The sequence below is a fragment of the Felis catus genome, chromosome A1, assembly GCF_018350175.1.
Source record: "Felis catus isolate Fca126 chromosome A1, F.catus_Fca126_mat1.0, whole genome shotgun sequence".
NCBI classification, from domain to species: domain Eukaryota; kingdom Metazoa; phylum Chordata; class Mammalia; order Carnivora; family Felidae; genus Felis; species Felis catus.
The window spans coordinates 8,733,724-8,751,757 of NC_058368.1; the positions used below are offsets into that span (position 1 = coordinate 8,733,724).

The 18,034-nt window shown below is 42.8% G+C and overlaps 1 protein-coding gene across 2 annotated transcripts in view; it reads left to right on the top strand.

Moving 5' to 3' along the window:
• MTUS2 (microtubule associated scaffold protein 2) overlaps positions 1–18,034 on the top strand; it is a 394,139-nt gene that overhangs the window by 211,282 nt on the left and 164,823 nt on the right. For both annotated transcript variants that reach the window (XM_045047752.1, XM_045047789.1), the window contains exon 5: positions 6,772–6,933. In XM_045047752.1, the coding sequence (XP_044903687.1) occupies positions 6,772–6,933 (162 nt within the window). The remainder of the gene's footprint in view (positions 1–6,771; positions 6,934–18,034) is intronic.

The following is an 18,034-nucleotide window of genomic DNA, read 5'->3' on the forward strand; positions in this document are numbered from 1 at the left end:
TGAAACATACACCTGGGTTAAAATATGCAGGAGGTGGGAAATAAAACATTCAGTTGGTACTTTAATAATTAAACTCAATTTTGCCACCAGGTGATAACTGCTGCTAAATCAATCAAATATGCATCAAGTAGGCAATCATGCAGCCAGAACATGATACAACTTGATTGCCTGGAATTATTAAAAAAAAAAAAAAAAAATCAGCGAAGAGAGTAGTATGATCATTATAATACGTATAAATATTCAAAATCAATGAAACATGTTAGTTAAAGTTTGGCTGTAATGCCCTGATAGTATTAATAACGGCTTTGCTTTTTCTTCTACAGCCTTCCTTTTAAGAACCTCATTCTGGTCTGGTTAGTGTCTGTCCCTCATTGCCGTCCGTTCTTCTTTTTAAGATTCAGGTTAACTTCTTGGCATTCCAATGGGCGAAGTAGTGAAAGAGCACATTGGAATATGGATCAGAAGCCCTAACATCTCATCCTGACCTCAGCCGTAGCCAGAGTCACCCTTTCGAGAAGGTTGAATAGGTACCACCCGTTACTTGGCAGGGGCGCGTCAGGTATCCTAAACATTCACACTTCCTCCTCCCAGTGCCTGCCTTTAGTGCAGCCTCTTCTGGCCTGAATTGCATGTGTCTTCCACTGTCTGTCCTGTAGGACCAGAGTAGATCAGATATACACCCGATTTTGTGAGAGTAGATGAGAAGTGTGAAGGGGGTTAGGGAGGGATTAGGTATCATCCTCCTCGTGTGGGAACTTGTACAAGAGTATATCACCCGGAGCACCGACACCACATTGCGATCCCACCAGTGATGTGTGGAAGGTTCCAGTTTCCCCACGTCTCCCCCGACTTGGCTATTGTCTGTGTTTTTTATTATAGCCACCCTAGTGGGTTTACAGTGGTTTCTTTGGTTTGCGTTTCCCTAGTGTCTAAAGATGTCGGGCATCTTTTCATGTGCTTATTGGCTATTTGTATATGTTCTTCGGAGAAATGTCTACGCAAATTCTGTGTTCATTTTTAATTGAATTATTTGTCTTTTAATTGTTGAGCTATAGATCTTTATTCTGGATCCTAGACCTTTATCAGATAAGTGATTTGAAAATATTTTCTTCAATTCTGTAGGCTGTCTTTCCTCTTTACTCATAGTGTCCTTTGATGCACTAAGGCTTTTATTTTGATGAAATCTTATTATCTATTTTTTTCTTGAGTGTCTTGTGCTTTAGATGTTATATCTAAGAAATTATTATCTAGTCCCAAGGTCATTAGGATTTACATCTATGTTTTCTTCTAAAAAATGTATAATTTTAGTGCATACATTGGGTCTTTAATCCATTTAATTTTTTTTAACGTTTATTTATTTTTGAGAGAGACAGAGACAGAGTGTGAGCGGGGGAGGGGCAGAGACACAGGAAGACACAGAATCCGAAGCAGGCTCCAGGCTCTGAACTGTCAGCACAGAGCCCGATGTGGAACTTGAATCCATGAACTACCAGATCACAACCTGAGCTGAAGTCGGATGCTGAACCGGCTGAGCCACCCAGGTGCCCTGATCCATTTTAAATTAGGTTTTGCATATGGTGTGAGGTAGGCGTCCAACTCCATGAAGGTTTGGTAGACTTGATCCACCAGCTCAAGGATGTAAGCACTGTGGGTAATGAACTCTAGGAGCCGTCCTGGAGGGAGAGGAGAGCAATCACTTTCTTCTAGGATGTAGTGCTGACTAAGCATAGTTGTCCTGGTGGTTTAAAGGGAAAAATACAGTGCAGTTAGGTTTATAAATTCAACTGGACCCAGCTTGATTCTGTAACCATGCAGAACATAGACCTTGCAAATTCTCACACTCTAATGAAGGCGATCTTGCCTTCCAAGCAGGAAGTGGATGATATGATGATTTGGATATCTGCAAAAGATGGCCACCATCCAGCAGTGAAATAGCAGGCTTTTGTCCTTTAGTTACTGCAATCAGGGGAACACCTGCAGACTTCAGTGGCGATAACGTAACAAAGTTAAGAATGGCATAGGGAGATTCCCTTGATGACGTGTGATGGTTTACGAACAACGTTACCTTTTCTCCCTGCGTCGTACCCCTCACCTGGCATTTATTAGCCCTTGCTCTCCGTGGTCTCCTACATTTCTACATGTCTCCTGAACAGAGGTATCGACAGCCCTACCCGCTAAATGCCGATGTTGCTTCAACTCCAAATATCCCCACAAATTTTGACCCTTAAGAAGTACTGCCACTGATGTGGTATTTGCTTTTTCATGGAACTCTGCCTTCTCTGTATCTCTCTCATCTAACACGCCACCCACGGTAGACTCGGAGCTCAGCGTATGTCTGCTGATCTTGAGTGAAATCTGTGCGCGTTCTTCCTTCGATCTGGTTGCGGTTCAGAGAAAAAGATTTAATTGTATCTGTTGGAAATTCTGACCACTTTTCTTGGAACTTGACAAGTAGATTCTAGAATTGATACGCAAGAGGAAGAGTCAAGAATATTTGGGTCAAGACCGTTGTAAAGTGAACGAGCAAAGTCGGAGGTACTTGCCTTGGACCGGTTCGGCGTGCCAGCCTTGTCTCACGCGATGGTAAATCAGTGTAGTACTGGGATCGTGAGAGACAAAGAGATCAATGAAACAGAATATAGAGTTCAGAAATGGAGCCTCGTGAGGCAGAGTGGATAGGCGTTCACCAGATGATTTCCCTTTTCTCCTAGGCATAAACGGAGCTTACGTTCCCCGGCCAGTGGGCCCATGGCAGAAGTGATGCACTCCACTTCTAGGCCTGACCCATAAAATCCTTCCATGAACAATTCATTTTCTCCCCAGCTGCGTGTTAATGTCTCTTGAGAGACCCAGGGTAGGGCAAAAGCAGGAGATGGAAGGAGCCCGAGTCCCTGCCTGGAATAGAGCTCCCCAGCACAGCAGATCATCCGGATTACCTGTGTGAGATGATTCACGATTGACAGAGAAACTTCTGTTATGTCACATGACTGAAATTTGGGGGTTGTTAGCTTAGTCTAACAATCAGGCCTGTATGGAAGCTTGATACTCAACAGCTGGCAGTGAAGGGACTGCCCAATGCACGGGGCTGGGATAACTGGCTGTCTATATAGAAACAGCAGCAACAAATTCCATCCCTACTCCATGCTCCATCCCAGATGAATTGATCTGAAGTTAAAAAAAAAAAAGTTTTAAGCCATTTAGAAGAATACACAGAAGAACATCTTTATTATCTCACGTGGAGAAGGAAAAGCTAAGATTCATAAGGTACCAATCAAGTGGAGAAAGAAAGACGGAAAAAATTTAAAATATATACCAATGAAGGATCAGTATCCAGAATATTAAAAAAAAAAAAACAACCTCCTCTATGTCATTTAGAAAGGCAAAATAGTAGAAAAATGAGCAGGCGTCTTATAGAAGAAAAAACTTGAATAGCTAATAACTATATGAAAAACATGTTCCACCTCCCTGCCTCCCCGAGACCTATAAATTAAAACCAATGTCATCAACTAATGAAAGTCTGACAGTCACGACCTGTGGTGGGTGTGAATTACAACAGGAAATTTTGGAAAGCCATTTTGAACATCTAGGAAAGTTGAACGTGCTTATGCCCTGTGTCCTAACAGTTTCTTTTTTTTTTTTTAACGTTTATTTATTTTTGAGACAGAGAGAGACAGAGCATGAACGGGGGAGGGTCAGAGAGAGGGAGACACAGAATCTGAAACAGGCTCCAGGCTCTGAGCTGTCAGCACAGAGCCCGACGCGGGGCTCGAACTCACCGCGAGATCATGACCTGAGCCGAAGTCGGCCGCTTAACCGACTGAGCCACCCAGGCGCCCCCCTAACAGTTTCAGTCATGATGGAGCCAGCGATAGTCGGTATCTCTTAAGCGTGGTGTTCCTTTCTGTTCTTATTCTCACCGTTTCCTGGGTCTCAAGTCGCTCAACATATGTTTTAAGGACAATCATACTGGATCTCTTTAGTCTTACATCCTGCTGTTGCTGTCAGATTTATTTCAGTCCTTTCCTTCCTTCTCACAGAGAGCAGCCCATCTGATAGCAATCTCTGGATACTTGGCCAAGTCCTATGAAAAACTGATTGGCTGTAAGGACCGGCCGCTGAGTTGAAAACTAACCTGTGTGTGTTCATAACTGACACAGGAGGGTTCAGTATGCACAGACACCATTCTGTTTTCTTGTGCCCACTCTTGGCATTAACATTTACAAATTCATTTTCGTTAGCTCTTTCACTTCCCACAGTAGCCCTATGAGGTCCATGCTCAGTATCCCCACTTACAGATGAAGAAACTGAGGTGCAGGGAGGTGGAAGGGGAGGAGATAATATCCACCCCTGGTTGTTCTGCTCCCCGGTCTGCACCATTTATCCAGGTGATAACCTCGATGGTTCAGGCCAGATTCAGGCTGGTTGGCAATGAGAGGACTGGATTAGACACATGAACCACTTCCACTGACTGAATCCTTCGGAACATTGTTCTGGCTTACACAGCCGTTTGTTTATTTCCACGTGTTTCCTTCCTCTTAGCAAGCAGTGGTTTAATGTGGCCTGCATTGTGAAGCACCCAGAGCATTTATAGAATTCGGCAGTAATTCCCAAATTCTGCGTCCTTTTCGCTTACTAAATAATGAGTCTTTAATTACTGGCTGACTTAAGCTGGTTTTCAAAGAGCGATGCTGTTGACTGCCAGCTGTATCCCACAATGGTGGATAAGAAGAGTGTTCTATTTTATTTTATTTTACTTTCTTTTTTTTTTTTTCCGTTAATTCAAGACCTCACTCAGAGGAGAGTACATCACCCACGTAGCTTCCTTGACACTTTGTTCTTCAAACAGATGAATTACTTTCCAGCCTGGAAGGCCGCCGAATCTCTAAGTTGACATGTTCTCTGAATAATAAATTTCACATAAGAGGATGATGCCAGGTGTAAGAGGGTTTGATGAAAGGACATTTGAACTTTACCAAAGATACAAAATATTTCCCTTCTTAAGAAACGTTAATGAGGAAAAGACCCTGTGAAACTTTTTATGTTCAGTTCGGCTTCCAGTACACGTTTTAGTGATAGATTATTCGCGCAGTATGTCAGCAGTAGGCTAAACAGTAGATGATTCCAGGTGAAATATATCCAGTGGCTGAGCCCCCTCCTTCCATCTGAAATGTCCTACAAACCTCCAGACATCCTTTCTACAATTGGACTGGTGAGCTCATCGTATGGTTCAGAAGCTAAGACTTCTTGTCTTGTAGGTGTGTGGCATCCCTTTTCCTGATGAAGTTTCTGGATTAATCATATGCTTCCTTTTCTATCTGATATTCAGGATACAGTGCAGATCCTTTTGGTGAAGTTTCAATACATTTGTTGTTTGCGTAGATCAAAAGCATTCTCCTAGCCCTGTTTAGAACTATTTAAAACCTTGTGCCGACCTTAAAAGAGCGATAGGACGTAGGTTTTGTGCTGGGAAATAGCACATTCTTTATCTTTCCTTCTCGGATACACTTTTCTTTAGAAACAAAGCAAATCTCACGAATTTTAAAGAGACGTTCGGGTCTTCAGAGGGAGGAAAGCAGCAATCTCTTACCCTAAGTGGGTGAATACAATTCCTGGGTGTTTCGAACACTGAAGCCATTTGAATAATGTTATCATTTTTATGCAGGCCCTATCTAAATAGAATGTTGTGCCTATCCTTTTAAAATGATGGAAACAAAAAATTTAATCTTCTGCTAAAATTCTGTATACTTCTTCCAGCTGTCATTGCATATTTTCCATGGTAGATGGTCACGTTTCTAACCGGATAGCTTAATTCCAAACGAGCTATAGTTCCGGTACATTCAGGCTCTGTTTCGTGGATTAGGGCTCACAGCTATACTCAGAGGCGTATTTAAAGGACTGATGCTTTCACAAGGATTGGATGGTGTTGTCATTGTCTTTAAGAGATGACAAATGCATAAACCATAGCAGTTTGGGGGAAGATCTAGAAGAAAACGTGGGGCCACAACCACCTTGCGTATTTAAGCCTGACACATGTCCCAATATGCCATATGCTCACAATGTCAGAGCAGTCATTCATAAACAAACTGTCCCGTAGACACAGAGTCTCTGTATTTCTGTGTTGGATGGCAAACTGAAATGACCAATAAGCGTCTTCTGCCTTTGCCGTCAACTAGGCTCTAATTCAGGGGCTTCGTATTTCGATGAGGCCTCAGCTTTCCAGAAAAAAAAAGAAAAAAGCTTTGTGGATTTTGAGGAGATTCTCTGTGCCCACGGTCCTCACCCCTCTGTCTTCACCCCAAGCCTCTTGTTCCGAAGGTAAAATAACTTGGGTAGCAGGGAGTTCTGCACAAGCTCCTTGGACCAGCCGTGCACGTACGGGTCTGATTCTCACCTCTCCTGGGTCACTCACACTGGTTTCATCCTCTGTGAGTCACTAAATAAACGTGTGTCGTATGCACATTATACAATTATACATCCACATAAGGAAATTGTGTGTGTCTGCGCACAGGTGTAAAATCTTCAAAGGCTGCCGTTATCTTTTATGGAGTCCCTTGCACAGAGCATTGGAATGACAGGCTTTTCTCGGAGCCTAAAGGGAGCTCTTTTCCACATCTGGTCCCAGAGAAAGGCTTTTCAAGGCCACTCACGAAGAGTCAGGTCAAATTCTAAAGCAGATGACGGCGTTACGATTGGTTGGCAATTGCAAATGGCAAGGAGGGCCCAATCCATTTTTCATGAAGTTATAATTAACATCCTGTCTGCCTCCCACAGGGTCAACCTTTGGGAATGAAGACCAGCCAGCTCCGAAGGCGGCTCTGCCTTCCAAAGACGCACCCAAGGGGGCCAGCCGGGCGACCCCTCCAGCGTCCTCCAGTGTGACAACACCCCGCCGGAGTTTGCTTCCAGCGCCCAAATCCACATCTATACCCGCTGGTAAGACTGTGTGCCTCGGAGAAGCTCTACAGTGGAGTGCCTTTTCTGCCTTAAAAAGTCTTTTCAGACTCCCCATGTACATCAGTTATTTAGATGGGATGACAGATGAGTTTCAAATGGCATTTAAAATTAATAATAACAACAATACCACTATTTTCAAGGTACTTTCACGCATTCCTGTGTTTAAATTCTCACAGCTTCCTCTGCTCCTCCCCAGACTCTTAACCCATTGAATCACGCAGTTTTGTTTGGGGGAAAAAAAACCCAAAACAACAACAACAACAAAAAACAAGAATCAAGCTATTTTAAGCCGATTGGCATTTGGCTCTGGAGGCCCATAGGACCAAACTTCTGACTACTCCTCTGGGAGTGAGTCATGGAACACTACGGGAGCCGCTGCCTCTAGAAGGATCTGAGAGCTCCCTTCCCCTCTGGCTCCAGGCTCATGCCACCAAAGCTGGAATCCAAACGAATATACCGCCCCCTGCCCCCGCCACCCGCAAACTTTTTTTTGGAAGATAACTGAGAAAATGTGAACATAGTACTGATATTTTAAGCGTGATGTGGCCGTTGTGATTATATTTTTATAAGAGTCTTATTTTAGCCATTCACACGTGAAATGATATGCTGTCTGGGATTTGCTGCAAAGACACTTGGGATGATGGCAGGTGGAGTCAGTTTACCGGTGATGAAACAACACTGACCACAGATCGCTCGTTGTTGAAGTTGGTCAATAGAATAGATTCCACTAACTAGACTGCTCTCTCTGCTCTAGCATATACATAAAGTGTTGCATAATAATATGGTAAACTGTGCCAACAGAGTGGCTGCTTTAGTTGAAGGAAGGTTAAATGGAAATCAGGTATGTCAGGTGTGGTAGCAACCCAATCTCATGTGGTTGTACCAATCTCATGGTAGGCCCATGAGAATTTCATTGTCGGGCTAGCTGGGTGGCTCAGTTGGTTAAGCGTCTGACTCTTGATTTCAGCTCAGTTCGTGATCTCACCATTCATGGGATGGAGCCCTGCCTCTGGCTCTGCCCTGACAGCGCAGAGCCTCCTTGGGATTCTCTCCCTCCCTCTCTCTGTGCCCCTACCCTGCTCATGTGCTCGCTCCCTCTCTCTCAAAATAAATACATAAAAGTTTTTTAAATTTTCATTATTTTTTCAAATAGTTCGGCTACATAAGAGATTTCCGAAAGCCGTGTGATCTTCATAACAGGAATTCTCTTCCACTTTGCATTACTTCATAAAACATTGTAATGTACTGAATCTAATTTGGTCGTCACAGAAACTCTGAGAGGAAGGCAGAAAGCTTTCTCTTACAAAAGAGAGAAGGACAGCCCACAACTCAGAGTGTGAAACACTTGTCCAAGGTCATCCGATGGCATCAGGAAATAAACACAAGTTGTGTATGTTTCCAGTGCCTTTTCCGTAATATTATCAGTATCAGATGGGGGCTATCAAAATTCTGTCATCCACAGTGTGTCTATTATAACATCAAGTTTCGTGTTACCACAAAGGTAGCAGTAAGAGAATGGCACCAAGGACTTCTTGCCTCAGGCTAGGTCCTCCTTGAGATGGCCTGGTATAGAGTTCGGGGTGATGCCATGACCACTGGGTTGGCTTCTGTTACTCCTGGCTCGTAGCTCAGCACCCTGATACACAATCTGCAGGTTTTCCTTAAAATTCCAAATAATGCCTTTAAGAGGAGTAGGAGCCTTTTCATAGAAGCTGAAATCGTGTGTGTGTGTGTGTGTGTGTGTGTGTGTGTGTGTGTGTGAAAACACTCACCTAGCCCTCCCTGAGTGGAGACGTGCGTGTGATTTTCTCCAGAGGCAAAATTTAAGTCTGTACTTTCTTGGTTCCTTCTTATGATGAACCATCACTTTCTTTGTCAAAAATTCAAGTATACCTTCTTTCAAGCTGACCTACGAGGCATCCAGTGGATTTACTGGACTTGCTCTTCTAAGTTAAAAACATGATGATGATAATTGCTTTCTTCCTTATTCCAGACCAACATATTGTTGCTCTTCCTTGACCAGTTCAGTTACTGGGTTCCTGAGTATCTGTGCTGGGGATAGAATAGTCTGGAGATAGAAAGATGAGTGAGACACAGTTCCTGTCCCAAAAAGGTTCACAGGCTGGTGGTGGAGAAGCACAAAAAAATAGTTGCAGAAACATTGTTAAGTGTTATAATGAACTATTATTATACAGTCTAATGTTGATCATCTTGCTTGGCCTCAGCCCAGCCAACCTCATGGAGAGGTTTATGTTGCAGTGCTAGCTGGTCTAAGGTATGTTCTGTCATAGAATGTCTGGGGGGCTCAGTTGGTTGAGCGTGCAACTCTTGATTTCAGCTCAGGTCATGATCCTAAGGTCATGGGATTGAGCTCCACATTGAGCCCCACACAGAGTGTGGAACCTGCTTAAGATTCTCTCTCTCTCTCTCTCTCTCTCTCTCTCTCTCTCTCTCTCTCTGTCCCCCTCTGACCCTCTCCCCAGCTCATGCCCCCCCCAAACTAAAATTAAAAAGGAAGGAAAAAGAAAGATATGTTCTTTCCTTTCCCCATCCATCCCATCCATCAAGAGAGTAAGATCAGTGAGGGAGAAGCCATATTTGCTTTGTTGCCCAGCTAGGGTAAGGAGACCACACACATTGCTTAAAATCCCAGAGAAAATGGAATTGAGATGTCAGGGAAAGGTATGGATTGGGAAAATGAAGCCAAAAGCTCATTTTAAAGATGTCAGGACTTTGTCTTCCAAGTTTTATCTAATTCTAACACCTAAGGCTTTCTTGCATTTCAAAGTTATTGCTAAAAGGTGAATTTTATCACTGCACGTTAGCTTTGCATTTATCCCATGGATTGGAATTTCTAAGTTAAATAAAATCTAGTTTCAGAAATAAAATCAGCTTTCACATTGCCTTGTGTCATCAAAGCTTCTTCAAAATGAGAAGGTAGGCATGCAGATTACCACTAAATCCCAAATCATTGGATTTCTTGGGACTGTAAGGTGTCTGGGTATGTTAATTACTTAGATAATGCCAACCCTTGTTTTTTTTAACCCGTGTTGTTGGGAACATTTCTGAACTGCAATGCTCTGCTTCGTTCCCTTGGCGATTCCAGGCTAATGACGGCAGAGCTCTTGTATCTTTGGGTCATCTGCTCAATTACTGTCACCCGTAATTGTAGATGCAACACGTTTCCCAACAGAAATACCCTGGGATGCTTGGGCTGTTGCTTTAACCTAGATTTCATCCTGGTTCATTCATTCAGCAAACATCTAAGTACTTATTTTCAGCCATAGGGTGACTTGGATTCAAGGATAATTAGAAAAGTTCTTGCTTTTAAGAAGCTTACACTATGGTACACCGAGTTATAAACCAATAAATGGAGTGAGTGCAAGAGATCTATAGTCTTAACAGCTGGATTCTAGTTAATTCTAGCAGACCAAACATTCAGAGTAAAGTGGATTAAGAAAAAATGACCTGAAAAAGTTTAAATTAAATATGATAGGTTTTTATTATTTATTTAATCACTTTCCCTTTGTTGTTTATTTAATCATTTTCTAACTTATTTATTATTTAGTTGTTTTCTGACTTCAGAAAAGATCCAAAGGAGCATGCAGTAAAGGGCACAAAATAACACAGTTGCAAAGATAAAATTCCAATAAAAACAGGAAAATCCTGATGAAACTAGGCTCAGTTTCCTGGCTCAAGAGCAAAAGAAGAAATACAATCAGAGTTTGGAAAAAGAGCATGTCGTTTCTTCAGAAGAGAGAAACTTATTTCCTAGCGCACACTTTTAAGATTTAATTCTGTGGATTAAAAAATACATGTTGAACAACACAGTGGACAACAACTTTGTTGTAAACCTATCTATTGTGATAATAAAATAATTAGAAAAGAGTTTAAAATTTCAGAATAGGGAGGGGCGCCTGGGTGGCTCAGTGGGTTAAGCGTCCAACTTCGGCTCAGGTCACGATCTCATGGTTGATGGGTTCGAGCTCCATGTCGGGCTCTGTGCTGACAGCTCGGAGCCTGGAGCCCGCTTCGGATCCTGTGTCTCCCTCTCTCTGCCCCTCCCCTGCTTGCAGTCTCTCTCTCTCAAAAATAAACATTAAAAAAATTTAAAAAAGATTTTGGAATAGGGAAGGCTTTTCTAAACATGATATGAAACCTTGAAATGCTTAAAAACTGATAAAAATAGCTATGTAAAAATTTATAATTTTCCACAATCAAAGACATAGAATTAAGGAGATAGACTGAATGAAAATGCTGCAACAAAGCGTTCAATGAAAATAAATAGGAAAGATACAACTTAATTGGAAAAACAGAAGAGATGAATGGGTAATTCACACAGAAGTACAAAATAGTCAATGGTCATAAACACAGGAAAAGATGTTCAAATGCACTAATAACTAAATGCATTTAGCTTTTCAAATGAGATACCATCTTTTTCATTCAGATTAGAAAAAATTAAAAAGGTTTATCACAGCCGGCATTAGTGAGAACACTGCAAACGAACACTACAGTGTTCGTTAACAGGAATATAAATCTGCCCAAGCTTGTAGAGGACAATTGGTCACCTACAAAAATTTAAGCGTATATAATGTGTAATCCAGGGTTTCTCCTTCTGGGAATCTCTCTTACAAAAATTCTTGCTTAGACAGCAATGACATCCAAGTACAACTTTTTTGGCAACAATGATTACAATATTAAAAAATTGGAAACAATCTAAATATGCATCAATATGGAGATATTTAAATAAGCTATGATACATCTATTCACTAGACTGCTGTTTAGTCTTTCAAAAAGGATGATGGGGGCACCTGGGTGGCTCAGTCAGTTAAGCATCTGACTTCGGCTCAGGTCATGATCTCGCAGTTCGTGGGTTCGAGCCCCACGTCGGGCTGTGTGCTGACAGCTCGGAGCCTGGAGCCTGCTTCCGATTCTGTGTCTGTCTCTCTCTCTGCCCCTCCCCTGCTCTCTCTCACACACACACACACACACACACACACACACACACACACACACACACACTATCTCTCTCTCAAGAATAAGTAAATATTAAAAATTTTTTTTTTAATAATGATCATTACCTCATAGATCTCGGTGTGGCAACAACAGAAAGTTCTAGTGTTTAGTGCTAAACAAACACTAGTTAGTTAAAAGATATATACTGAACATCCTGTCCATGGCTATTGCCAAGAATTTTAGAAGCTTAGCCTTGGTCTTTCAATAGTCCTTTTTCTCAAAATTTTCATGAAAAGTTTTTCTGCTGTTCATGTCAAATACAAAATCTCAATGGTGCCTTGATCCCTGTAATTCTACGTGAATTTCGGCTTTACCCGTTGTCTCTTCATACTTGTTTGCAGTTGTTGTAGCCAATAGGAAAATATTTTCAGTTGAAAATATTGATCTGAAGATAGATTACTTCTGGGTCAATATGCCCTCTGATTCTGTCATGTTGACGTGATGGATTATAGAAAATACAATTACTTTATTCACCCTATGTTATGGAAGGATTTCCTACGGTTATATAGAAAATGAACAGTTGGTAACTTGTCAGAGGGAAAAAAAAAACCCTCTGGGAATAGTAAGGCTGTCACTCCACTTGTATTGTAAAAATTGTTTGACTAATTTAAAAGGAGATTCTTATTTCTGAATTAAATTCCACAAATGTCGGTATTTCTGAGCATAGTGTAATTTGAAAGTACAAGTATCTGGTCAACATTATTAAAGCGTGTCTACCGAGCCCTTCGGCATGTACAATCAGTTGCTGAAACAGATACTCCCACCTTCCCTCCGGTCCGGCCAAACACCATCGCCCCTTTCTGAGCACACCTTAAATGAAGAAAGTTGAGGAAGAGCTTGCTGAAATAAAATATTCTGGGGGCGCCTGGGTGGCGCAGTCGGTTGAGCGTCCGACTTCAGCCAGGTCACGATCTCACGGTCCGTGAGTTCGAGCCCCGCGTCGGGCTCTGGGCTGATGGCTCGGAGCCTGGAGCCTGTTTCCGATTCTGTGTCTCCCTCTCTCTCTGCCCCTCCCCCGTTCATGCTCTGTCTCTCTCTGTCCCAAAAATAAATTAAAAAAAAAAAAAAAAAAAAACGTTGAAATAAAATATTCTGCTTCCGGAAAAGACAGGGCAGGTAAAAGGATTGCTTTAAGTGCTATTGGAATCTTGGCTCTAGATGATTTGGGGGGTTGTTGTTACTGTAGCCTGTAATATATGCCCTGTTAACCTAAATAGCTCCAAGATCGTGTTGTTTTCTAATCACAAGAGTCATGGCATCCCACACTGTGGACTCACGTGTGTTCACAAACCTCCGGGAGTGGCACCTGAAGGAGGCAAGTTGGAAGCAATCAGGCTACGCTGGGCTCTTCAGTATGGAAGGTGTTATTGCTTTGTGTCGACTGCGTTCTCCCTGAGGCCGAGTCTCCGTTGCAATCCCTTATTTGTCACCGTGAAGCCAACAGGGGAACCAGCAATAGGTGGGGGACAGGGGAGCCGATAGTAGAGTAGAAGCATTTAGAAAGAATCTCTGTTGGAAAAAGATAAAAGCAATAAATTGGAGACCATTCCTTTGCGTGAGGTCACGGAGACAGGGAAATAGCATGGGGATGATGTATGGAATGTCTGGAAGGAGGATCTGTCCACTTCATCATTCTAAAAGTCGTGTTCCTGGGTGTCCCGGAAGGCCTGTTTGCTGTTCTTTCTGGCCACCAGTGGGGAGGTTCCTAGCGCCTCCCAGCAGCCAGGAAGTGCTGTGATTCACCAGCTGTGACACCAGAGTCAACCCTTAGTCGTCCTGGGGAGTGAGGACGGGTGGAATTTGATTGCGTGAGCATCAGCTCTTTCAACAAATGTTGACTGAGCCCCTTCTTTGAGTTGAGCCCTGTGCTGGGTAGTTGGGGAAATCGTGATGTATGAGACAGACAGTTTTTGCCCCTGTGGATCTGAGGGTATAACAGGAGAGAAAAACATAGAATCTGTACTTATCAGTACATGATTAATTATTTAATTACAGTCATGCTAAGTGCTGTGAAAGGGAAATGAGTATACAATGAAGGTATATTACACAGACATAATGTAGTGTGCAGAAAACACACAGGCCCAGATCTAAATGATCAGTAGAAGTTGCCAGACTGCAATGGTGGGGAACAGCGTTCCAGGCATGTGAACCATGGGAACTTCCTCTTTGTAAATATTAGAGGTTCCCAAGTCTCCCTCCCCGTAAAATCTTGGATCGGGGCTGCTAACCATTAGATCTGAAATTGAAAATACGTACACCCTACTTTTCCCTTCCAACCTTTTTATGGAGGGACTTGCTAGCTGTGAAATAGTCAAAAGACAGCATATGCGAAAAAGAAATTGCATAGAAAATCTGTAGCTGCTTCATCAGTTTCTGATGTTATTGGTGAGCCCACCTTGACTTTAATGATTACATAAAAGTTGTCCCTTCAGGAGCTCGTGGGGAGTTTGATTTTTTGTGTTGTTGTTTTTTAGGACACTTAAACTCTTGAGTTTTAAGTTTTAAACCCTTAATAAGTTTTAAACTCTTAATAATCTCATCCTCTATTTCCGGTTTTGTGGTGTGCTCTTTAACAATTATAATTAAATGCCCCAGAATGATCTAAGTAAGGGAAAAGATACATTTCTCTTTCTCTGCTATGTCTCAAATTCTTTCATTAAAACAACAAGAGGGGCACCTGGGTGGCTCAATCGAGCATCTGACTTCGGCTCATGGTTCATGAGTTCGAGCCCCACATTAGGCCCTGCACTGACAGTTCAGAGCCTGTTTAGGATTCTCTCTCTCTCTCTCTCTCTCTCTCTCTCTCTCTCTGCCCCTGCCCCACTTGCTCTCACTCACTCTCTCTCTCTCAAAATAAATAAATAAAAGCTTAAAAAATATTTTGGGTGATTTGAGAAGCGTTCTGGGACAACCCATAGTACCAGAGGAGAATTTATAAAATGCAGTGACTCACCTTGCTATTCAGCGACCCGCAGGGTGTGAAACCTTTTGTTTTGTGGCAACTCCTCAAAAGTAAGGCACAAAAACCCAACTTCCGTTTAAGAGTATATCCACGGATCTGAAAGGTGACACACCTGGTATTTTGCCCACTCCGTTTGTCAGCCTCGAGGAGCTATGGGAGCCGGCCCAGCCATAATTAATGCAAATGGTCTTTAGAGCTGTGTTTTCCATTGTGATTTCTGACATTTATGTGTTTCAGCACTCTGCCTACTGTGCCGTAAATGCATTGTTATGCAAATTGCTATCGTGATGTAGCGCGGTCTCTTAGCATGATGAACATGGAACTTTTAATTACATGTCAGCGTTTAAAACTTTTCATTTCCTTCCAGATTCACATATCCTACTAGCTCACTTACACTGATGAAACGCCTGCTCCTAATTACGGTCTTCGTGGGGACCGTCTAAAATGCAAATATAAGAAAGAGACAAATGCCGGTGATCCATTTTCTATGAAGAAGAGTAGCACATTTCTTGGACATTGCAGAGCCTTCCTGTCTTTCATTTTTCATCCCTTCATCAGCATATTTGTGTTGAGAACGACTCAACACTGCCCCGTGTTACTAATTGGTAATCAGCCCCCCAGCCTAGCCGACAAGAGTCCACATCCCTCCCTCCCGCTCTTCCCCACAGTTGGCAGCCGCACTTCACCGTCGGAATGCAAATCTAGTCCTGTTCCGCCCCCGCTTGGGACGTCTTAGTGGCTTCTCCTTAACCACAGGCACAGACCCCATGTAACTGTAACACGAGGTGAGTCCAGGCAGGGACAACACCAGGTGGAGCTGTCGCACAAAGTAAACTTTATCTGCCACAAGTCCTAATAACACTTATTGAGTCCTTACTGTATGCTCAGCCATACCCCTCATCGCCTTGCTTTGTCGCTCGTAACTCTTCTTAACCCCCTTTTATCGAGGAGGAAGCTGGATTCGAGAAAGCAAATAATTAGCCCCAGGTAACAGAACCAGATGTCGGGGTTGGACTCAAGCCTGGGTAACTGACTGCAGAGCTCCCATGTGCACCCAGGGCCCGTCTCGTAGCCCTGGCCCCGGGTGGTCCTGACGGCGATGGCCCTCCTCACCCAGCGGCTGTGGCCAGTGTCACGCAGCAGAGGACCAGCCTGCTCCGGCTGCCAGCATGGGCACTTTTGTGTCCGTGACCTGGGAAAAATGACAAGTTATCAGACCTGTATTTAAATTTTTTTTTTAAATGGATCCTTTAAAAAAAAAAAAATGGCGACACCTGTTTAGGTTTTAAAAAACAAAAGTCACCTTGGACATCTTTCTGTCTCCACGTGATTTTTATTCCAGTGAATGGAGCGACTTGATGAGTAAGCTGCATTGAATTTCTGTCACGTAGAATTCGGATGGCAGAGGAAATAGCTTTTTTTTTTAATTTTTTTTAACGTTTATTTATTTTTGAGACAGAGACAGAGCATGAACGGGGGAGGGTCAGAGAGAGAGGGAGACACAGAATCTGAAACAGGCTCCAGGCTCTGAGCAGTCAGCACAGAGCCCGACGCGGGGCTCGAACTCACAGACCGTGAGATCATGACCTGAACCGAAGTCGGACGCTTAACCGACGGAGCCACCCAGGCGCCCCGCAAATAGCTTTGAAGTTACGTGCAGATTCCAGTTGTGGTCACCCCGCTAATGGCTCTGTGACCCTGATCTGATTACTTAACCTTCCTGACCTCGGATGTCTCATTGGAAAAAGGACAATATAACAACCTTGTTCAGTGATGATTTCATACACTAGTACAGTGCTTATAATCTATAGGTTCTAAACAAGTATTTATAATGAGTTAATACCGCTAATAAGTACCATTTTTTGCAGGCTTGATAAGTGCCTGGCATTGTGCAAAGCACTTTTAGAATATTCTGTTGTACCCTCACAGCAGCCTGTGGGGTAGCTACTGTTACTCTTTTCCATTTTACACCTGAGGAAACGGAGCTCAGAGAGTTTAAGTAACCTGCGTGAAGTCATACAACGAAGCAAACAATAGAGTTGAATGTCTGGACCCCAGACAGATAAGCCCATATATGCTAAGCAACCTCCCCATAGGTCTTGTACCTAACTTCAAAAGAAAAGAGTTAAAAAAATCTGACCTTCTCTACTGTTGGTGAAGATACAGAGCATGACAAATTGCCACAGTCCTGCCAGGAGACAGGGAAATGGACCCAGCCTCTTTGGAAAACAGTGTGACATTGTCTTACAATGTTTGCACCTGCCTTAAGTTAGGACTTCTGCATGTACGTGTATGAGAAATGCATACACACGTGTATCAGGAGACACATACAAGTACGTTCGAAACAGCATTGCTAAAAGTTCCTCAAGCTTCCGTCGGAACAGCTATGCTGTGATATATACACACCACGGATCCCTATTTGGCAATGACCGTGGACTAGGGCTGCATGAATGTTACAGTGTTTAGTAAAAATTGCAAGACACAGCATAATGACTGATTACACAGTTAATAAAGAAGGGCGCCTGGGTGGCTCAGTCAGTTAAGCGTCTGACTCTTGATTTTGGCTCAGGTCATGATCTCACAGTCTTGATATTGAGCCCCACATCTGGCTCCGTGATGGGCATGAAGCCTGCTTAAGATTCTCTCTCTCTCTCTCTCTCTCTCTCTCTCCCTCTCTCTCTCCCCCCATCTGCCCCTCCCCCTTTCAAAAGTAAAAATAAAGTTTATAAATAGACTTAAGGATATTGCTTAAGGGTGCATGTGGAATAGCAAGGAAAAGCAAGGAATAATGGCTAAAGCATGACAGTGGCTTTCCCGAGTGGGAAGGAGGAAGCTTGAGACATGATAAGCTCTGGGTGCCAGTGATGTTTGAATGTTCTTGTTCTTGACCTGAGTAACAACTTCGTGAGTGTTGGCTTTCAATTACTTGTACAACTGTGCAACTAAGTTTTAAGCAGTATTTTTCACAACAAAAGGTGTTTAAAACTGCATTATAGTATTTTGTTAAGAAAAATACACACACACACACACACACACACACACACAACATGGTCTGAAGTAATGCATTTCAGTGGGTTCATAGTGGTTATTCCTAGGTAAGGA